At 40.3% G+C, this 20,949-nt stretch overlaps 1 protein-coding gene across 1 annotated transcript in view; it reads left to right on the top strand.

Annotated features, from left to right (window-relative positions):
* DNAH11 (dynein axonemal heavy chain 11) overlaps window positions 1-20,949 on the top strand; it is a 315,311-nt gene that overhangs the window by 153,276 nt on the left and 141,086 nt on the right. The window contains 4 exon segments of the mRNA XM_029233957.1: window positions 285-433; window positions 8,910-9,060; window positions 12,612-12,743; window positions 17,664-17,841. Coding sequence (XP_029089790.1) covers window positions 285-433; window positions 8,910-9,060; window positions 12,612-12,743; window positions 17,664-17,841 — 610 coding nt within the window.

Raw genomic sequence — 20,949 nt, 5'->3', positions numbered from 1 at the left:
ACACACACACACACACACACACACACACACACACACACACACACACATTCTTTTCCATGATGGTTTATCACAGGATACTGAATATAGTTCCCTGTGATATCCAGTAGGACCTTGTTATTTATCCATCCTATATATATTCAGACTGCATTTCTAGCTCAGGCAGTGACCTCATAGCCTTTGGCACTTCTCCTGGGGGAAGGACTTTGTGCTGTTTTGGAAAGTTAGCAGCCTTGCCTTTGCTCCCTAATGAAATGGCCACTTTTGTGCTGTGCTGCTCTGTCCAGGTGCTGACCTTGGCCAGCAATGAACGCATAGCTCTCACTCCCTCTATGAGGCTTCTGTTCGAGGTTCATCACTTAAGGACAGCAACCCCAGCTACTGTTTCCAGGGCTGGTATTCTATACGTGAACCCACAAGATTTAGGCTGGAATCTGTGAGTATTGCTTTTATTTTAATTGTGGTAAAATATACATGAATATCGAATTTACCATTTTAACCATTTTTGAGTGTAAAGTTCAGAGGCATTGAGTACATTCATGTTGTTGTACGAACATCATTACCATCCATCTCCAGAACCTTTTGCATCTTCCCAAACTGAAGCCCCAAAGGCACTAAGCAGTAGCCCTCCCAGCATCCCCACCTCCTTTCTACTTTCTCTCTATGAATTTGAATACTCTAGGTGCTTCTTATAAATTGAATCATATAGTAATTGTCTTTTTGTGCTGGGCTTGTTTCACTTAGCATAATGTCTTCAAAGTTCATGCATGTTACAGCAGGTGCCGGAATGTCCTTCCTTTTCAAAGCTGCATGATATTCCATTTGGTAGAGATATATATATCTCATATTGTTTATCCATTCATCCTTCTGTAGATACTTGGGCTGCTTCTCCCTTTTGACTGTTGCAAATAATACTTCTGTGAACACGGGCATAATCTCTTTGAGCCCCAGCTTTCAATTATTTTTTGATACATACATGTACAAGCTGAATAGCTAGATCATATGGTAATTCTGCTTCAGATTTTTGGAGGAACTGCCATACTGTTTTCCATTAGTGGCTACTCCATTTTACATTCCCATCAGTAGAGCACAAGAGTTCCAATTTCTGCATGACCCCACCAATACTTGTTATTTTCTCTATTTTTTATAATAACCATCCTAATGGGTGTGGAATGGTATCTCATTCCAGTTTTGATTTACATTTTTCTAATGATTAATCATTTGAGCATCTTTTCATGTGTTTATTGGCCATTTGTATATTTTCTTTGGAGAAATGCCCATTTCAGTCCTTTGCCTATTTTTTAATCTAGTTGTTTGGGTTCTTTGTTGTTTTTGTGAACATTTCTTTTTTTAATCTTAGGTTTCTAAGAATGCTAAACATGTATTTGATTATTTGAAGAAAATGTTAGCAATTAAATTTAAAGTTAATTAATTAGGCTAACTTAAAAATCACTAAATTAGCACCTGTATGCAGTTGTCATTTTTAGTTGGACATTACCCTGTTCACACCTTGTGCATGTTAAGACATATTTGTTGGCTAAGTGAAGAAGTAATAATAATAGCTCGTATGGAGCACATAGATATAAGTATATCATTTAGTGAACATTTGTGTGTTTGTATGTATACGCATAATATGCATACACGAACAGTGGTGATGCTTTGATTTAGAATAAACAAGTTTATTGTGCCCACTTGCTTACTCTTCAGGTGCTTACACTTTCCATAATTCATTCTGGTGGTCCCTTGTCACCCTCTCTCTTATTCCCACTCTGCGCTGTAGGAACATCTGAGCTCTGCACGTGAACACGTGCTGGTGCCTGGCATGCTTCTTGTGTCAGATGTCTTCTCTTTACCCCTCCACCCTGCTCTGTGCCCCCAGCGGCCATCCTGTGTGGACCACATCAATGGGCTCCTTGCCCTCTGGCTTCTGGTTGGTTTGGCCAGTGAGGAGCCCTGGCAGGAAATGAGAGGGAGAAAAGAGAGTGAGGTTAGGCTATTCATTCCCTTGGCTCCCTCCCTGCAGGAGCACATCAGGGTGACCATGACCTTTATCAGCAGGTCCTCTTAAATCTCTCCATGAGATTCTTTGCTTCCAGGTTTTGATAGCCCTTCATTCTCTTGTCCCTGCAGCCGCGGGTGCTCTCACCATTTCTCAGCCATCACCCCATGATATGGCACTCTCCAGTTTCCCTGCTTCTGCCCACACCTTTGCCAATTGTCCCTTTATTGATCCTTCTCTATTATCCTAATTTGAGGATGACCTCTGCTCCCTGCCAGGTGCCTGACTCATGCACTCCTCCAGGCTACTTTTCTGTATACTGATATATTTACTAAAAGTCTCATCGTCTAACTCAGCAGCCAAGTAGACCCATACCCAGGTTTCTGTGAAGGTAAACTTTCATTGGCTAGGGGAGGGAGTGATTTTTAAAACTCTAAAATGGAGAGTTCTTCTTGAGCTAATAGCTCCTTTCCCCCAGCTAGGATTTTGACTATCTCCTAGGATGCTTCTGTTGATCGGGAGCTAGCTGACAGAGAATCTCCAGTGCCCCTTGACTCCCCCATATGGAGAGCAGAGGCAGTCTTGTACCCCTCACCCCCACTGGTGTGGTCTGATTTCAGTAGTGAATCTCACAGTTCCCAAGGTCTCTGTAGTTCAGTTTTAATAACATACGGAGATTTGTGCTAACAAAAGCGGTCTAAATCCCCATTTAAAGAAAGACTTTTATCTCATAAGTCAAAGGTCACAGTTTGGCAAAAGAGTCACCCAGTTTACATTCTTGAGAAAGTTAAACCCCTCTTCACCATTAGATTTTATTTTCATGGACTTTTTTTTAATTTAAGATCGATGGGTAGGTTTTAATTTTCATATGTGTGACCAAAGGGTCCATCCAGGTCATTATCCAAAATAATGGGAATCTTCTGTAAAGGATATTTTTATATTTTTACCTCCTACTGCCAGAAACTTTCAATGAACTACCAAAAAGTGGGGGGGTGGTATATTTTTAACTCCATATTTATTGGATAATTTATTACCTTACTTTGATGTCATAATATTAAAAATGTGATAGCTTTACATGTATTGACTCATTTAATCCCTAATTACCTTCTGAGATCAATATAGTTATCAACCTAATTTCCCAAACCAGTATCTGTCTCAATTTTCCCTGACTTTTTAATTCAAAAGTGTTCAAAAATATAGAAAAATTGAAAAGGTGGTAGGTAGTACATTGTCCAACCATGCACTCTTTTCCTGCAGTCATCAATTTTTACAATTTTACCCAATTTAATTTCCTTTGGCTGTACGTACACTCCCTCTCACAGGAAAAGAGAGACATATATTTATTTTTTTATATTTATTTTTTTATTTGGTTGCACCGGGTCTTAGCTGTGGCTCATGGGCTCCTTAGTTGCAGCAAGTGGGCTCCTTAGTTGTGGCATGTGAACTCTTAGTTGCGGCATGCATGTGGCATCTAGTTCCCTAGCCAGGGATCAAACCCAGGCCCCCTGCATTGGAAGCATGGAGCCTTATCCACTGCACCACCAGGGTAGTCCCCTGTATTTTCTACTTTTATTTATTTTTGCTGAATTATCTGAAAGTAAGTTGGAGACGTTGACAGTTCAACCGTAAGTACTGAAGCATCTCTCTCCTAAGAACTAGGGTATTCTCCTGTATGAACATAATTCAATTAACATACCTAAGAAATTCATCTTGGATATAATACTATCAAAACAAACAGCAATATTTCACAATTTCCCAGCTACCCTGGGAATTTCCTCTGTAGCTTTTTAAAAAAATCCAGCATCAAAACAAGGACCTACTTATCTCTGTTTTCTCCTTTAATCTAGAATATCCACCCACCTTTTTCTTTCATGACATTTACAGTTTTGAAGAGAACAAGCCAGACATTTCGAAGAATAACCCATTGGTGGTTACAAAGTGGGTCAACCCTTCTGTCTCCATATATTAGGTGACATTTTTAGTAAAGAACTTTTTCTCTTCTTCCCTTCTCTCCTTCCTCCCTTCCTTCCTTTCTCTCTCTCTTTTTCACTCTCCCCCCTTCCTTTTTTCTTTTTGAGGAGTGTCATTTTCTATTCATGGCTTCTTTTGTCTTAGTTCAGTGGGTTATGATTCATTGCCAACAGTATTCTTTTGCATGCTCAATTTGCCCTAAATTTTGCCAGCAGGACCCCCTTCAGGCCAGACCCTTGCATGTTCTTTTGTACTTGTTCTCCTAAGTCTGAGTATTTTGCTTTCTGACTAACACAGATGCTTCTGGCTCATCTCAGACTTTACTTCCCCTACGCTTCTTTCACCCATTTCTCTAAGGAGCTGGAAGTGACTGCTTTCTGTATACGGAGTGGTATTTAGAATCCAAGATAGGGATGCTAGGAGGGCTCATTGCCACTGGTATGTCATTGCTTCTAGACCCTTCAGTGAACAGAGTTAGGAAATATATTTTCTTAATTCATATTATGGGAACTGATAAGATATTTTGGATAGAAGAGATTATGAAATACTATGTTCATAGTATCTCTGTGGGGTTCATAGTATCTCTGTGGGACTAAATACAATGCCATTATTGCTTAAGCTACTTGGAATATTTTTGTTAAAATTCACTGAGCTATTTAAAAGCATAATTTTATGTCCACATTTTACAGGTTATGAGGTCAAACAACATCCTTAAAGTTACATCATTATGTGACTAGCTCTAGAAATCAAATACTATTTTAATTCTGAGTTCTAAGTAAGTTTACTGGAAGAATCCTAGACAGTTCATATATGTCTGTTGAGATCCTGAGATAATAGAGAAAGCAGGAGTTAGAAGAAAATTTCTGAAGATTATGATCAGTGAGAAGTTTTTATAGTAGAAAAGAATAAAATGCACAGAAAGGGAAAAACAAACAGGTAATGAATTAAATTCATTTATAATTATTTAAATTATTAAAATTATTTAAAGTGAGCATAAGTGAAGGTGAGATCTACCAAACTGTGTATCGCATGGCTTGTACATAGTGATAGGAAAACACAGGAGTATTTCTGGAATTTTGTCTGATTCCTGGAAGATAACTTTTGGTAGCCACAACTTGAGATCATACTTCTTTCTCTATTACTTTAGCTGAAAATACTCATTTTTTAAAAATTGACTTTATTGAAATATAGTTGATTTACAGTGTTGTGTTAGTTTCAGGTATACAGCAAAGTGATTAAGTTATACATATATATATAATAGTTTGCCTCTGCCAATCCCAAACTCCCAATCCATCCCTCCCCCATGGCAACCACAAGTCTGTTCTCTGTGTCTGTGAGTCTGTTTCTTTTTGTATTGATAGATAAGTTCATTTGTGTCATATTTTATATTCCACATATAAGTGATATCATATGGTATTTGTCTCTCTTTCTGACTGACTTCACTTAGTATAATAATCTCTAGGTCCATCCATGTTGCTGCTGCTGCAAATGGCATTATTTCTTTCTTTTTTTCAACAGCTGAGTAATATTCCATTGTATATATATATACCACGTCTTCTTTATCCATTCACCTGTCAATGGACATTTAGGTTGTTTCCATGTCTTGGCTATTGTGAATAGTGCTGCTATGAACACAGGGGTGCAGGTATTTTTTCGAATTATATATTTTTCCTGATATAGGCCCAGGAGTGGGATTGCTGGATCATATGGCAATTCTGTTTTTAGTTTTTTTGAGAAGGCTCCATACTGTTTTCCATAGTGGCTGTACCAATTTACATCCCCACCAACAGTGTAGGAGGATTCCCTTTTCTCCCTATCCTAGCCAACATTTATTATTTGTAGACTGTTTAATTATGGCCATTCTGACCAGTGTGAGGTGGTACCTCATTGTAGTTTTGATTTATATTTCTCTAATAATTTAGCTGAAAATATTCTTTTGCCTTTGTCTCACTCATTCTCTCACCTGCATTGGATAAGCTTGTTGTCTTCTACCCCTGCAATCCCACCCTTTCATCTTTGGATATTGTTTATATGTGTAAACATACAGATTCAGAAATCATCAAAGTACACTCCTGATCTGTGGGTCCTTTTAACTTCTGCTAATTTCCAGGCCACTGTGAATAATAGAGAACCCAGCTGTAGCTGTGAGGGGCAAACTATAGAGAACTCTGATGAATTCCTGCTATCCTGTATGACAGGATTCCAACCACAGACTACAGAGTAATAAATAAAAAAAGTCTTCAGAAGCCTGAAGACTTTGGCTACCTATATAGTTTCTAAACTGCTGGACTTTAGACTTCCTGTGATGTGCCTATAGCAGTTCTAGAGAAGGAAGAAGAGCAACACAGCTGCTTATGTGGAATATATTTGCAAGCACTGATGAGCCAAAGATTCTTTGTTAGTGACCTAGACGTTGGCATTAAGATGATGCATTAAGGCATCATAAAGTAGCTATTTCCTGAGGCAGGGGCAGCAATGTGGGTGATCACTTATGTAGGTAAGGAATAAATAAGTGTGATATTTTCACTTGTATGTTGTATGATAGCAGTGTGTTTCATTTGGCCATGTTCAAATCTACAGCATCTTTTAAAAATCAGGAGACACTTTTATACGAAGTACGGTGAAAGGAATTGCCAACAGTACAAAAGTATAGCTTCAGTTTTTGCCGCTGCTGAAGATAATTTGCTGTCTTTTAATGTTTACTAAATTCAGCAGTAACTTATACATGAAATTTAAAACTGTCCATATTTAACAGTACAGACTTTTTTTTTTTTTACTTCCAATGCTGTGTGGTGTGCTTGACCTCTAGCAGAGGTCATTTTGGTTGGTTGTTTTTTTTCCCCCGGTCAGGACCAGCTCTTACCACGCCTCCTGGTTTGATAGAACTAACTTTCTTACTTGTGGACGTAATTGGTACAACAGCATCATCTTCTCGTGGGCCTGGTCGGCTCTCCCTTTGAGACTTTGGCTACTGCCGACGTGGGTCAATGAAGTAGCTCTTACATGTCCCCTAAGTGCAAAGACCAATTCCGCCTCTTGGGGCTGTGTTGACACTGCAGCTCCTAGTTACCCCTGCACAGCCTTCTGACCCCACAGAGACCAAAGACAGGGGTGGGGAGTAGGGGTAGAATTTGCTACGTGCATCAGGGCACTGCCTACCAACCCTTAAGCCCTACCGAACATACTGTCTTTAGGCGATGATCAGAGAGGCAGAGCCAGGATCTGAACTCAGTTCTCTCAGTTCTCCCAAATCCACCAACTCTGTGCTAATGAGTAGCACTGATTGAGAATTTGTTATATGCCAGATGTTAATGTAAGCACTTAATACATGAGAACTCGTTTGCTGCTCACAACAACCCTAGGAAGTGCATTTCATTATTATCTCCATTGACAGATGAGAAACTTGAGGCACAGAGAGGTTAACTGACTTGCCCAAGGTAACAGAGTTAAAAAATGGATAAAGACCCAGGCAGTCTTAGAGCTGCATCTCCCTAAACAGTTCTCTCCCCTGCCCCCCTCACCGCAATAAGCTTTGGATACTAAGATTCCACTTCTGACAGCTTATGAAGAGTAAAATGAGTAGCTGAGTGGTAGGTGTAGCCTTCATTCCCACTACCTAACACCTGCATTCCATTGTTCCATGGCACCCACTGGATGCAACTCATGGAGCCCCAGAAGTGTTCTCTCAGTCGCCATCATGCAACTGGACTGCAGCTGATAATCATTCCTCTTGGACCTGAAAAAGTTTTGACAGTAGATATTTTATAAATCTAGCAGTAGTGTATAGGTAGTTGAATATTTAATAAAACCCTACTGTGAAGGCTTGTGAATATCAAAGGGAGCCTTTTCTAAGATAATCATCTCGCCTTAATTTCTTCTGATATTAAAAATATGAAATCTGGGCTTCCCTGGTGGCGCAGTGGTTGAGAGTCCGCTTGTTGATGCAGGGGACGCGGGTTCGTGCCCTGGTCCGGGAAGATCCCACATGCTGTGGAGCGGCTGGGCCCATGAGCCATGGCCACTGAGCCTGCGCGTCCGGAGCCTGTGCTCCGCAACGGGAGAGGCCACGGCAGTGAGAGGCCCGCGTACCGGAAAAAAATATATATATATATGAAATCTGATTTGCTTAAAGCAAGGTGTAGCTGTCATGGGTCTGGTCGCCCTGCGTCTCTGGTGGCAGCTATATGTATTTGTGATCACTGCTTCCTATTTGATGAGCACTCTTTGAGCAGTTGTTTCTTATGTCATATCATACAGTTTCTTTCCAGAGACTACTGTGGGTGCTACTAAGTCATGTTTCATTTTATTGATAAGTAGTTTTTTATTAATATGTTAGAGACATGAATGTATCAAAATTGGTAACATTTTATAAGCTTCAGATTCATACACATGTATCCAAGTGTGAGATACCATTTTAGAGCCACTTACTGGAAGCACATGATCAGCTATCAGGTTAGAGTTACATTCAGTCCAGTGAACAAGGAGGGACTTGGAAGTAGCCCCTATGGAATTTTCACCTTTTTATTTGTAACTGATTTCTCATTACTAAGTAATTGATGCCAGTTTTCATCAAGAAAAATCCCAAGCTGTTTTCATAAATAAAGCCTACCCTCTGAGAATACTTTCAGTCCTCTAGGAAATGACAAACTGTACTTCCGTATAAATGCTCAGTAATGGCCTGCTTACTGTCTATTATGTTGGGTTTCTAAGTGCTATTAGGAGTTTCTTTTACATTCTTTTCATTAAGGTAAAAATGGCCATTAAAACAAGGTTTTAAAGGGTCATTTTTAAAATATTTGCCATTTGAAAAATAGAATGAACCCACTCAACGTGTCCCTGAAGTGTTGGACCAAGCTGTGTTGAAGGGGGAAGCTTTTGAGTTGGTGGAATTTTCCTTTTCAAGCCCAGTGCCCCATAAAAGCTTTTCTGTGTTCTTTTTCAGGTATGTGGCCAGTTGGATAGACAGAAGGCAGCATCAGTCAGAAAAGGCCAATTTAACGATTCTTTTTGATAAATACATTCCTGCGTGCTTGGATAAGCTGAGAAGAAGCTTTAAAACCGTCACTTCAATTCCAGAGAGCAGCCTGGTGCAGGTTTGTCCTGCGTCACACCGTTTCACACTCTAGTCCTGATGTGGTAGTGTGGCTTGATCAAAATAGAAGTTCTTGCTTGTTCAAAAAGGTGCAATGGTTTCTGGAATGGTTAGGTTGGTCCAACCCTCCCCCACCCCAGACCCCGTGTTCCCCAGTGCTTTTTGCAATCCTCTATCACACGCCTTTTACCACCTTTTACCATTTTTATATCTCCAGAGATTTCCATAATGCCAAGCACATAGTAGGTCCCAATACATTATTGAATCATTGCGTTCTTCCCAAGTATATTTGCGTGGAATAAGAAGAACAGAATAGTAACAGGCTCATTTATTTTTCTGTTTCCTAAGTAACTGGCCCAGAGAAGGTGCTCAGTGTGTTGTTTTTGAATACAAAAAATTCATGCAATTAAAGATGTTGGCCGGTGAGTAAGAGAAAGCTTCTGAACTCTGCCTCGTCGGGCACCACCCTGCCCTGCCTCCCACTCTCTCTTCCCTTTCTTTTCTCCCCCTCCCAAAAATAGTCCTCAAGTCAGGTCAGTCTAGTTCGTAGTATTTCAGGGATAGATTTTTTTTTTCTGATCCTCATTGTGAGACAGCTGGTTAGAGTGAAGAGTATATATGATACATTGTCATGGCAGCAAATGAAAATAATTCACAGCACACAGAAACGAAGGTTGTGATCTTCATCTCAGCGTGAAGAATAACTATCCCCAGCCTTTACAAGTCTAAAACGTCACAGAAGGGTAACAGTTAGAAACCTTTATTTGTGTCTCTTTAGGAGCAAAACTGGTTTTGAAGTACTTTGTTACCGTGAAGTTACTATGATACAGAATTTGTTTGAAGCTAAATTAGAAATAGTCACAAGCATAATAAGAAGAGAAAGTTCAGGTTTTCGGATAATTCACACACCAATTAAGAAAACGATAGTCTCCAACAGTAATTATCTGAGGTATAATTTATTTCTGAAAGCAGGTCTGAATTTATTCATAATGAATTAATTTTGTGGTTAGCCTAATTAGACGTCCTCTGGTGTAATACTTGCAAAAAAGCAAGTATCGAGTTCCTTCTCAACTTGACTTGTGTATTTGTGTTTCTCTGTGGTGCGAACTTTTTCATTCAAGAGTAGTGTGAAAATAAGTCAGTAGGAATTAATATGATTTTTGCTCTCACTTCCTCCTTTTGTAGTACTCAGAAATGGCATTTTATCCTTAACTCCTTTTTTGGCTGCTGTTGTATAAAGTCGTCTCTTTGCAGTGATTGCTTATAAGGACAAAATTTGAGACAAAAATGAGTGTACAGGAGAATAGCTTAAGAAGACTACCTTATTTTTATTGAAGTATAGTTGATTTACAATGTTGTGTTATACATACTGGTATACAGAAAACTGATTCAGTTATGTATATATGCACACACATATATACGCATATATATGTATGTATATATATTCTTTTTCATATTCTTTTCCACTGTGGTTTATCACAGGATATTGAATATACTTTGTGCTATACAATAGGACCTTGTTGTTTATCCATTCTACATATACTAGTTTGCATCCGCTAATCCCAAACTCCCAATCCATCCCTCCAGCCCCACTTCCCCTTGGCAACCACAAGTCTGTTCTCTATGTCTGTGAGTCTGTCTCTGTTTCATAGATAAGTTCGTTTGTGTTATATTTTAGATTCCACATACAAGTGATATCATGTGATATTTGCCTTTCTTTGTCTGACTTCACTTAGTATGATAATCTCTAGGTCCATCCATGTAGCTGTAAATGGCATTATTTCATTCTTTTTAAAAGGCTACTTTAAGAAATTAATGTACTATGTTTTCCAATATATGAAACTTTTTTGCTTTACATTTGGTAAGGTGTTTTAACTCATTCAGAATATGCACCAAGGTATGCTTTTATTAATTGCTGGCACAGAGCTTAAAATGTTTTCCAAGTACTGTGTTTGGGAGAAAACAGAAAAAATCAGGTGAGTTATCAGCATGTTCAAATCAGTGGATAATGTCATATTCAGACCTTTCAGTCTTTTTCATTTTGATTTTAACAGTTCCTTAGACTCACATGGCTTCTACTCAGGAATAGCAAAGCCTCAGAGTTTTACATTATTTTTCTTGATAACAAATTGGTGCGTTTTATTCCATTAGAAGATTATTTTAAATTGGCAATCATGGCACAATATAAAATAATGGAAATCAAGAGAGACTGAAAAGTATAACAGGCGCTCAACTATTTAAATTTTGGAAACATTTCCAAATTATGTCCAGGACCCATTTTCCATGTTACCATGGATTTTCCCCACCTCTCATGGTTGGGAAGGAGAGGCACACACATGACATGCTTTGTTATAGCTTCCGTAGCTGTGTGTATGATAGTGACAAAAATCTGCTGCCTCCAAAAACTGGAGGAAGGGTATCATGAGTTTTGAGGGTCTATGACAGTTCTGAGTCATGACAGCCATTTTTGTGCTTCAGAGCAGGGGTCCCCAACCCCCGGGCCTCGGACCAGTACTGGTCCCATGGCCTGTTAGGAACCGAGCCACACAGCAGGAGGTGAGCGGCGGGCCAGCGAGGAAGCTTCATCTGCCTCTCGCTCCCCGTTGCTCCCCCCCATTGCTCACATTACCTCCTGAACCATCCCCCCACTGCCCCCACCGTCCATGGAAAAATTGTCTTCCACGAAACCGGTCCCTGGTGCCAAAAAGTTGGGGACTGCTGCTTTAGAGAACTAGCTCAAAAACATGTTCATTATGGTTATGATTTCACATGACAGAGGTGTTTGCAGCAGCCATGTTCCCTCCTTGCTGACCTGATTGCCCTGGACGTGGAGTGTGTTTCAGAGCAATAGAGCCGTTTCACCCGGAGGTGAAGAGCAAGTTCCTGAACAGCATTTCTTCCAGGGTTAACTTTAGTGTCCTGTCTAAAAAATGCCACAGGCTAAGGCTGTCAGTCCGACTTTCTAAATTTATGACAACAGGTGGGGGAAACAGCTGCCAAAGTACTGAGGGAAACTGGGTTATCTAAACGTCCAACCGTGGGAAATGGTTACATAGCCTTTCCATCTAGTGCCTTCATTCCCAGTGATATTGTAGGGCAACACTTATGGAAAAGGAAAAATGCCTTTAGTTTGTTTTTAAGTGAGAAAGTGGTCTATAGAATATACCCACTATGTGTAGTATGTAGTAGTATGACTCCCTATTTATAAAAAAGACAGCACAGCTATATCCCCATTATTTTTTTCTTTTTGGTTTTATGTATTTCTCTTTATTACAGTGATTATTGGAGGATTTATGATAGTAGGATTTTTTTAACAGTTTGTTGTTACCTAGAAGGTTAGTTTGGTTGAAAGTGGCCAAGGATGTCCACGGCTGACTCAGAAACCCAAGGCCGCCATTTTTGTGTCTCATGGGGTAGCAAATCACACAGAATGGGGAAAATTCACAGAATCTCTTAAGGGTACAGTGGATTTGTTAATAAGCCCTGTGAACTTCACTGTTGTAAAAAAAGAAAAAAGTTTCCCTGAAAGAATGGCTTTTTCTTTTTCTTTAGACTCTTTGCACTCTTTTGGAATGTTTGTTGACTCCTGATAATGTACATTCTGACAGCCCGAAGGAAGTTTATGAGGTCTATTTTGTCTTTGCTTGTATCTGGGCATTTGGAGGCATTCTACTACAAGATCAGGTATGTGTAGAAATAGTTTATAGAACCAGTTTTATTTGGGGGGAAATATTATTCTGTGTGATCCCTATGGGGTTTTTAAAAATGTATATTATCATAAATCTATCCTACTTGCCCTATTCTCTCCTAAGCCTGTAACATTGTCAGCAAGCTCATTCAGGCTGGTGGTGCTCTCTTTGGCTGATAAGGTCAAATCCATAGCCTTCCATCAGATCTGTCTTCTGAATTCAAGGTTCCATGTCAATACCAGCAGTGTTTCGGTGTGCCTGAGACAGGGTGCTTCACCTGCCCCACCCCCATATTTGCTCTTCCTCTTTCGTCTTTTCCTCAGTAATGCATTTCTCCCAGTTGCTCTAGTTAAAAACCTGGGAGACATCATCTTATTTCTACATCCCATGGTCATCAGATACTTTCAGTTAGAAAATAGCTGTCACATCTGTCCCCTCTTCTCTATCCCTACAGCCTTAATTCAGGAGTGTATCATCTTTAGATTGTTGTGGGCTACCACATTGTTTTGGCTTGGGCTCCCATAACAAAGTATCATACCCTGGGTGGCTTAAACAACAGAAATTTACTTTCTCTCAGTTCTGGAGGCTGCAAGTCCAAAGTCAGGGTACCAGCACGGTTGAGTTCTGGCGAGGGCCCTCCTCATACCTTGCAGACGGATGCCTTTTTGTGTGTCCTCACATGGCAGAGAGAGAGAAAGATAAGAAGTTTTCTTATGTCTTTTCTTGTAAAGTCACTAATCTAAACATAATCACCTACCAAAGGCCCCATCTCCAAATACCATCACATTGGGGATTAAGCCTTCAGCATATGAATTTTGGTGGGGAGACAGTTCAATCCACAGCACATAATAACATTCAAATTGGTTTCCAGGTCTCTAGTCCTCTTACCCTCTAAGTAGTCTCACACATGATTCCTAGGGTAATTGTTGTGAACCATAGTCAGCCTCAGGCTGGTTCCTTTCCATTGTTCTTTCCTTCAGGCTAAAGTGAAGCTATCATTCCTACACAGCATTGCTAGTACAGTCCATTTGTGGCTTCTGAGTTCTTCTGGGCGAACACTTGAGTTACGAACTTGCATAGATGTGCGCACACACACGCACACACACGCACACACACGTGCGCTCACGCCCATACACACGACACGTACCACACACAAACTGCTTAGACTTGCCGAAGTACAAAGTGGGAGTTTTTCACCTTTAGAAATTTTCACATCTAATCTCTCCCATGCACCTCTCTGTGTAGATTTTTTCATGTAATCTTTACAATAATTTTTCAAGGTATCCTCACTATGCAGATAAAGTAAAGCTCAGAGAGGCAAAGTAACTTGACTGATGGGAAATGATTACATCAGAATTCCCACTCATGTATCTCTCTCTCCACAAGCTATCCATGGTACACCAGGATCTCTCATGGTCGTAGTGCTTCTATGGGTACCTCTGAATCTTTGAATTAAAAATAGATAGCATATGTCTTCCAGGCTTCCCTAAACGTTTCCAGATGTAAACAGGGAATTTAAATTGGAAGGCATCACAGCCAAGAATGACCCAAATTTGTTGGTTTACTCACTGTAGGTTCTAAAATCCATGGTTGCTATAACCTGAGGGCCAGTTCCTCTTCTTGTTACTAGGTAACCATAAATTATATCTATAAATAAATCTGGCATTCACTTGGCATTCTATATCTTATTCTGACCCTTCTCAGAAGCCACACTTCCTGCGGTAATCTCCAAGTGCTTTCTAAAGAATATAGCCTCTGTTGCCTGAGTGAGAATATTGGGTGACTTCACATGGTTTTTCTCAAAGGCAAAATTTACATGTGTGGATTTCTCCTTCATGGAGACCACATGCAGACTCTCCCTCTCTCCCCCTCTCCCCTTCTCCCCCAAAACCTCATGGGTCTTGTCTTTTTTCCGGTGTTCTCCAGAAGGGTTTTCCTTTTCCAGGGCCTACAACCAGGTAAAATCACATGAGTAGGAGGTTGACAGCTGAGATCTTTCTACTCCTGATCATAACAGCTCACCTTCCTCCCAGCTGATCTTCTTTTCATCTTTGCAGTATCCCAACCTGGCAGCCTTCCAGCCAGTTATTCAAGCCAGCAGCTGGGCATCGCATGGTCCCCTTCCTCTCCCACTCTTTCCCCAATTAATAGTTGATATCATCATCATCGTCTTTAAATTTTCAAAAAGACTTTAACTGTGAAGCATTCAAAAGAGAGGCTATGAAGTTGGAAACATGAATGAAGCAGACCCAAGAAAGAGTCTTGGGATAGCCATTTATTCAACAAATTTGGGTGCCTACTGTATGTCAGGGAATGTGCTCAGGGCTCTTAATAGGCTAGCTCGCTGAATCTTCAAAAAAATAAAACCTGTCTATATAGGTACAACTATTCTTCTTCTTTTACAAAAAAGAAACTGAAACTTAGATAAGTTAGCCTGCTTGGGAACATGGCTAACTAATGTCTGAGGCAAGTTCAAGCTGCAGCAGACTGACTCAGGACCTGTGTTCTTAACCCAGGCTGTTGCAAACACCTTCCAAAAGTGGTCCCCCATCAACCCTCCCTGAGCTTCCTGTAAACAGCCGTTATCCTTTCTCACTTGGCTTCTGAAGTAAGCTCCTCACTGGTCTTTCCGCTTCTATACTTGCCCCATAATCCATTATTCACTCAGCGCCCAGAGTGATTTTGTTTTTTAATGTAAATTGGATTATATGATACACTGCTGAGTTTACAACACTTTAATTGCTTTTAAGATAAAACTTTAAAATTTAATACTCTTTACACGGCCTCTGGATCTGGCGCTGCCTCTCTCCCTACTTCTTCCTCTGCTGCTGCCTCCCCTCGCTCCCCTCCAGCTGCACCGGCCGGTTTCTGGAACACAGGTTGTTTCGTACCATAAGATATTTGCACATGCTGACCTCTTCCTGCTTCCTGGAATGGTCTTCTCTCTAATATGTGCCTGTTCTCAGAGATGGCTTCCCTGAACATCCAGTTAAAACAGATTCACCCATTTCTCTCACAACGTCGCCTTTCAAGGTGCCTGTTTATTTATTTGTCTTTTTATTGGCTTCACCTCTGCTGGCACCGTGCTTCCTCATGGCTCCCCCTTTCTCTTTCCCATAAACTCTATGAGGGAAGAAACCCTGTTTGTTTTCTACCCCACTATAGAACAAAATGCATTTCAGTGAGTGAATGAATGATTCAAAATTTGTCATCAAAACCACTTTGCTGATGTAACGGTTAGGTGAAGCAAATTTTGATGTAAAGTAGAAGTCGTATGTATCCTGCCTACAGAGAATGGTGCCAGGTAAGGAATACCTTCTGAATGAACTTGATTTCAGACCAACTTCTGTAGGGTGATAAAAAAAAATCTCATGACACCAATCTGAACATAACTGAAATGAACCTAAACTCATTGACATATGAGTGGTGGTGGGTAGGAATATGAGCTCGGCTTGTTTGTAAAGTGATGGGATCAGCTCTCCCTGCTAAGGCTGATCACCCCTCTCAGCCCCGACCACACTCTCCTATCCTCCAGCCATCCTGTCTGTCTCTATTTGTGTGTGTGAGATAGTGTCGTACAAAAAGTGGGCCGTAGTCCACGGACATAAGGACACCAAAGTAAAAGCAAGTTTAAGAATTCTTCTGGAGAAAAATGGGAGTTGAAGTCTTAGATAAGTGAGATTGCTGAATGCAATGGACCATGCAGTGTTCTTAGAGTTCACCAAAACTCACTTTGCCAGCTCATCCTGTGGATGTAAGAGTCTAGGCCAGGTCATCCTGTAGATACAGAAGGGGTTGTTAGTTGCTAGTACCCAGTTGAAATTTCACCTCCTCCATCTTCCAAACCCTAATCTAGCAGCAAAGGGCTTGTACCTGTTGTTGTATAAAAGCAAGCACCTTCGGGTTTCCCTGGTGGCGCAGTGGTTGAGAGTCCACCTGCCGATGCAGGGGACACGGGTTCATGTCCCGGTCTGGGAAGACCCCACATGCCGCGGAGCGGCTAGCCCCATGAGCCATGGCCGCTGAGCCTGCGCGTCCGGAGCCTGTGCTCCGCAACGGGAGAGGCCACAACAGTGAGAGGCCCGCATACCGAAGAAAAAAAAAAACACCTTCTAGCCAGGAGAACCTGTTTCCTACGCTGTCATCTTCTCCGGAAGAGTCTCTTCTAGGGCAGGGATTTGTGGAGTTTTCAGCTAGACCACTCAGTTGTGCTGTGCTAGAAAACCAAGTCCAAGTTCTTTCCCTCATTGCAGAGCTTCTCAGATTTCCAATTTCAAAGACCAACAACATTTCAATAATGATTTGGAGGAATGAAATAGGGTTACCAACTGTCTGCTTTTCTAAATAAGGGCATTTATTTTAAAATGACCATTTATTATCACCATAGCTTTATAAAGGAAAGGATATTTTAATGCCAAATGTTCCAGGAAGGCTATAAGCTCCAAGAACAGTATTTAAATCAATAATGTTACTAATTTTTTAAAGAATTCCTTTGTTCTTACTTTTCTCATTTTACCCTCAGTTCATGGAGATATTAGTAGAAATCAATACCACTATTTGCTAACCACTGTCTTATAGCATGGTGATTTGCATGATAGCCCATTATTGAATTGAACAACCTCGGGGTCATCGAAGGTTCATCTAAGCTTACCTTGTCCTTTAAGTTAATAATTACTCCAGAAAATTTGTACCTGATGGACATATGGCAATTATAGCTTTCTGCCTTGATGGTATTGTCATTCATTACAGCTTCCTTCTAGTTATTTATTTTTTCTTGGGTCAGTTACTCAATCCCATTTGTAATTATGAGTCTGTACACTGCAAACACTGTGTGATCAGCCAGATTTGCAGGGACTTTCTATGGGTTCAAAATTACTTTTAAGTCTGCAATAAGAATTTGTCTTGCTCTCCTTAGGTTTCTGGTTGTCAAGCTGAATTCAGTCAGTGGTGGCATAAAGAGATGAAAGCAGTGAAGTTTCCATCCCAGGGAACAATTTTTGATTATTATCTGGACCACAAAACTAAGAAATTCTTGCCTTGGGCTGATAAAATCCCCCAATTTACTATGGATCCAGAGGCACCTCTGCAGGTAGGTGTGGGAAACATACTGCTCTTCAAGCCACATGGTGCTGGTCTGAGCCTTGTTTGTTTGTTTTTGAGCAGTCTTTTTTTTCCCTCCCTGATCAATAAATTACTGTTGGCATGGTCAGCATATAACGTATTTCCTTGGAGAGAAGAATCTCAAGTTATAGGAATGACTAGTGGGACGGTTTCTATATTTCTACAACTTCTTTTTTTTAATTTATTTCAATTTAATTCTGTGGTAACAGCTTTCTTTAGATTTTCCTAGAAATTGTGTGATTTTATAAAAATTGGAAGCACGTTTCTATTAGTTTGGTGAGTCTTATTTCTGACCTTAGTGTGAATTTCTTAAACAGTGCTTTTCACATATAACTTCTTTCCTTTACTCCTCAAGCTATAAAACGAATGTTTGATCTTCTTACTCATATTTTCAAATTCACATGGCAGCTCACAAATCTAAATGAATCTTTATCATCTTTTAACTGTTTGTAACTTGTCCTACATTTTTATATATCAAGTTATTCTTTAACCATCTTCTAATTCTGCCTCAATCTGTTGTGCTTTTCATTATATTTCTTTCTCAAAATCACGTCGTTGTGATTGATTTTGGAGCTTATTATTTCAAGTAGTGCCATATGAACTGCATATAGGTGATGCCTACACTAACTAGGACACATAGTGCGAAATAAAAGAAAATCCAGTGTGAGTGTCTTGGAGCTACAGTTAACCAAGTACCACAAACTAGGTGGCTTCAACAACAGAAATTTATTGTCTCACAGTTTTGGAGGCTAGAAGTTGAAAATAAAGGTGTTAGCAGGATTGGTTCCTTCTGAGGGCTGTAAGGGAAAATCTCTCCTAGCTTCAGGTGGTTTGCTGAAAATCTTGGTGTTCCTTGCAATGTGGCAACATCCCTCAAATCTTCACATGATGGCATTTTCCCCGTGTGTCTTCTTTGTATTTACATTTCCGTTTTACCAGTCATTTTGAATTAGGGGCCTACTCTGCTTGTATTAGTGTGCTAGGGATACCCTGACAAACTACCAGAGACTGAGTGGCTTAAACATCAGAAATTAATTTTTCTCGTAGTCTTAGAGGCTAGAAGTCCAAGTTTGAAGTGTTAGTAGATTTGGTTTCTCCTGAGGCCTCTGTCCTTGGCTTGTAGATGGCCACCTCTTGCTGTGTCCTCACATGGTCCTTCCTCTGTATACACATATCCCTGGACACTGTCTTGAAGTGTGTCCAAATTTCTTCTTCCTACAAGAACATCAGTCAGATTGGATTAAATCCCACTCTCTCAGCCTCATTTAAACTTAATCACCTCTTTAAAGGCCTTACCTCCAAATACAGTCATATTCCGTGACACTGGGGTTAGGGCTCCAACATATGAATTTTGGGAGGACACATTTCACCCTATAACCACTTAACTGGGAGGAAACTTATCATTTTACAAACCAGAAATTCAGAGGTAGGAAGGCCTTATGACTTGGTGATATCACCAAGGATTCAGATCTTCTCGCCTTAACACTGGCCTCACTTGAAGACTGGTATCCCTCCTGATCTCAAGATGACTCTAGTGGTCCCAGGAGTTCAAAGGAAACAAGTTAGGGGGAAAGAAGACGTTCTCATATTTTTTATTAAGACTGAAGAAACGTTTTGCAGAAGCCCCAGAGCAGACTGCCCCCTGTATCCAATTCACAAGGGGTCACATGCCACCTCTAACCCAGTCTCAGGCCAGGGTAATGAGGTTAAGCTTTGACAGTCATCACACCATTGCAGGAGTCAGGTTGTGTGGAGGAGGGGCAGAGACTTGAACAAAGTGGGGCTCTGGCAGGAGGGAAGAAGTGGACAGATGGATTCTGGGAGGCAACCAGCAGGGTCTGCTCCATCTGCTTTATAGATTTTGACATCTCTGTTTCCGCTCAGCCTGTCTAGACTTCAGCTACCTACCAGTATTACCTAGGTGGTTGAAAGCTGAGGATTTGTACTTAACCAAAACAAACACACACACACGTACACACACACACACACGACCAAAAAAGTGGTATCACAAGGTTGATGCACCTTATCAGTGATGCATTTTATTCAACAGAGAACCTATCAGGACTTCATAGTCTTACTGTATACACAACTGCACCAAATGTGGCTATTTGATTAAAAACCTCTTAACATGTTTGAGGAGAACCATATTGAGCCAATAATAGTAGCAAATACTAATATGACATTATAATATGTCAGGACCTTTTCTAAGTGCCTTATTTCCATAGATTAACTAATTTAATCCTTATGAAAACTTTCTAAGGCAGGGACTGTTACTAGCCTTTTTACACATGGAGAAATAGAGGTACCAAGACATCAGGTAATGTGTATACAGTCCGTGATCAGCAGAGCGTTCTTTGTGGTAGGTAAGACAGGGCGTGGGCTCCCGACAGATTTGAGTTTGAATCTAAGTACTACCACCTATGAGTTTGGCCAAGTTATGAATGTTCTCTAAGCTTTAACTTCATCATCTCTGAAATGGAAATGATAACAAAGCTCTCCTCATAGGTTTGTTATGAGTGTCATACAATGTAATGCATGCAAAGGGCTCAGCATAGAACCTGTCACATACTCAGCTCTCAGTAGGTGTTAATTATGGGTATTAATGTGCGGACCTTATTACAGAGTTTATGTGTTTTTCTTATGAGCAATATAAATCCTGCAGGTAGTTTTTTTAATCCCCTTTTTAATTTGGCCACCAAGAAATGTAAGACATATTCAATTCTCTTTAATCACCATGCAGGCTTCTCTTTCCTGCGTGTCTGTGTCTGCTTCCCCTTTTCCTCATCTTATATATTAGTCTCTGTTCCCTGAGTCTGGCTTTTACTTGTATCCTTCGTTTCATTGTATTCTTGTAAGCCACCTCTAACTTTTTGTGAAACGATGTAGCATCTAAATAAATAGCCAATTTTCAAAACAGAAACATGTTATGAGAATTTTTAACAAAACAATGCACAGTAAGTTTCAACAGTGCTTTGGATTTGTGAATATTTCACTTAATGCCTGTTTCCTCCAAGCTGGTCTCTCCTCGCACTGAACTCCTTTAGCGTGGATTGTGCCTGATCATTTTGCACATTAATCAT

This window comes from Monodon monoceros, unplaced genomic scaffold, assembly GCF_005190385.1.
Source record: "Monodon monoceros isolate NGI ecotype Baffin Bay Population unplaced genomic scaffold, NGI_Narwhal_1 Super_Scaffold_2, whole genome shotgun sequence".
NCBI classification, from domain to species: Eukaryota; Metazoa; Chordata; class Mammalia; order Artiodactyla; family Monodontidae; genus Monodon; species Monodon monoceros.
This window is presented reverse-complemented; position numbering and strand designations above follow the sequence as displayed.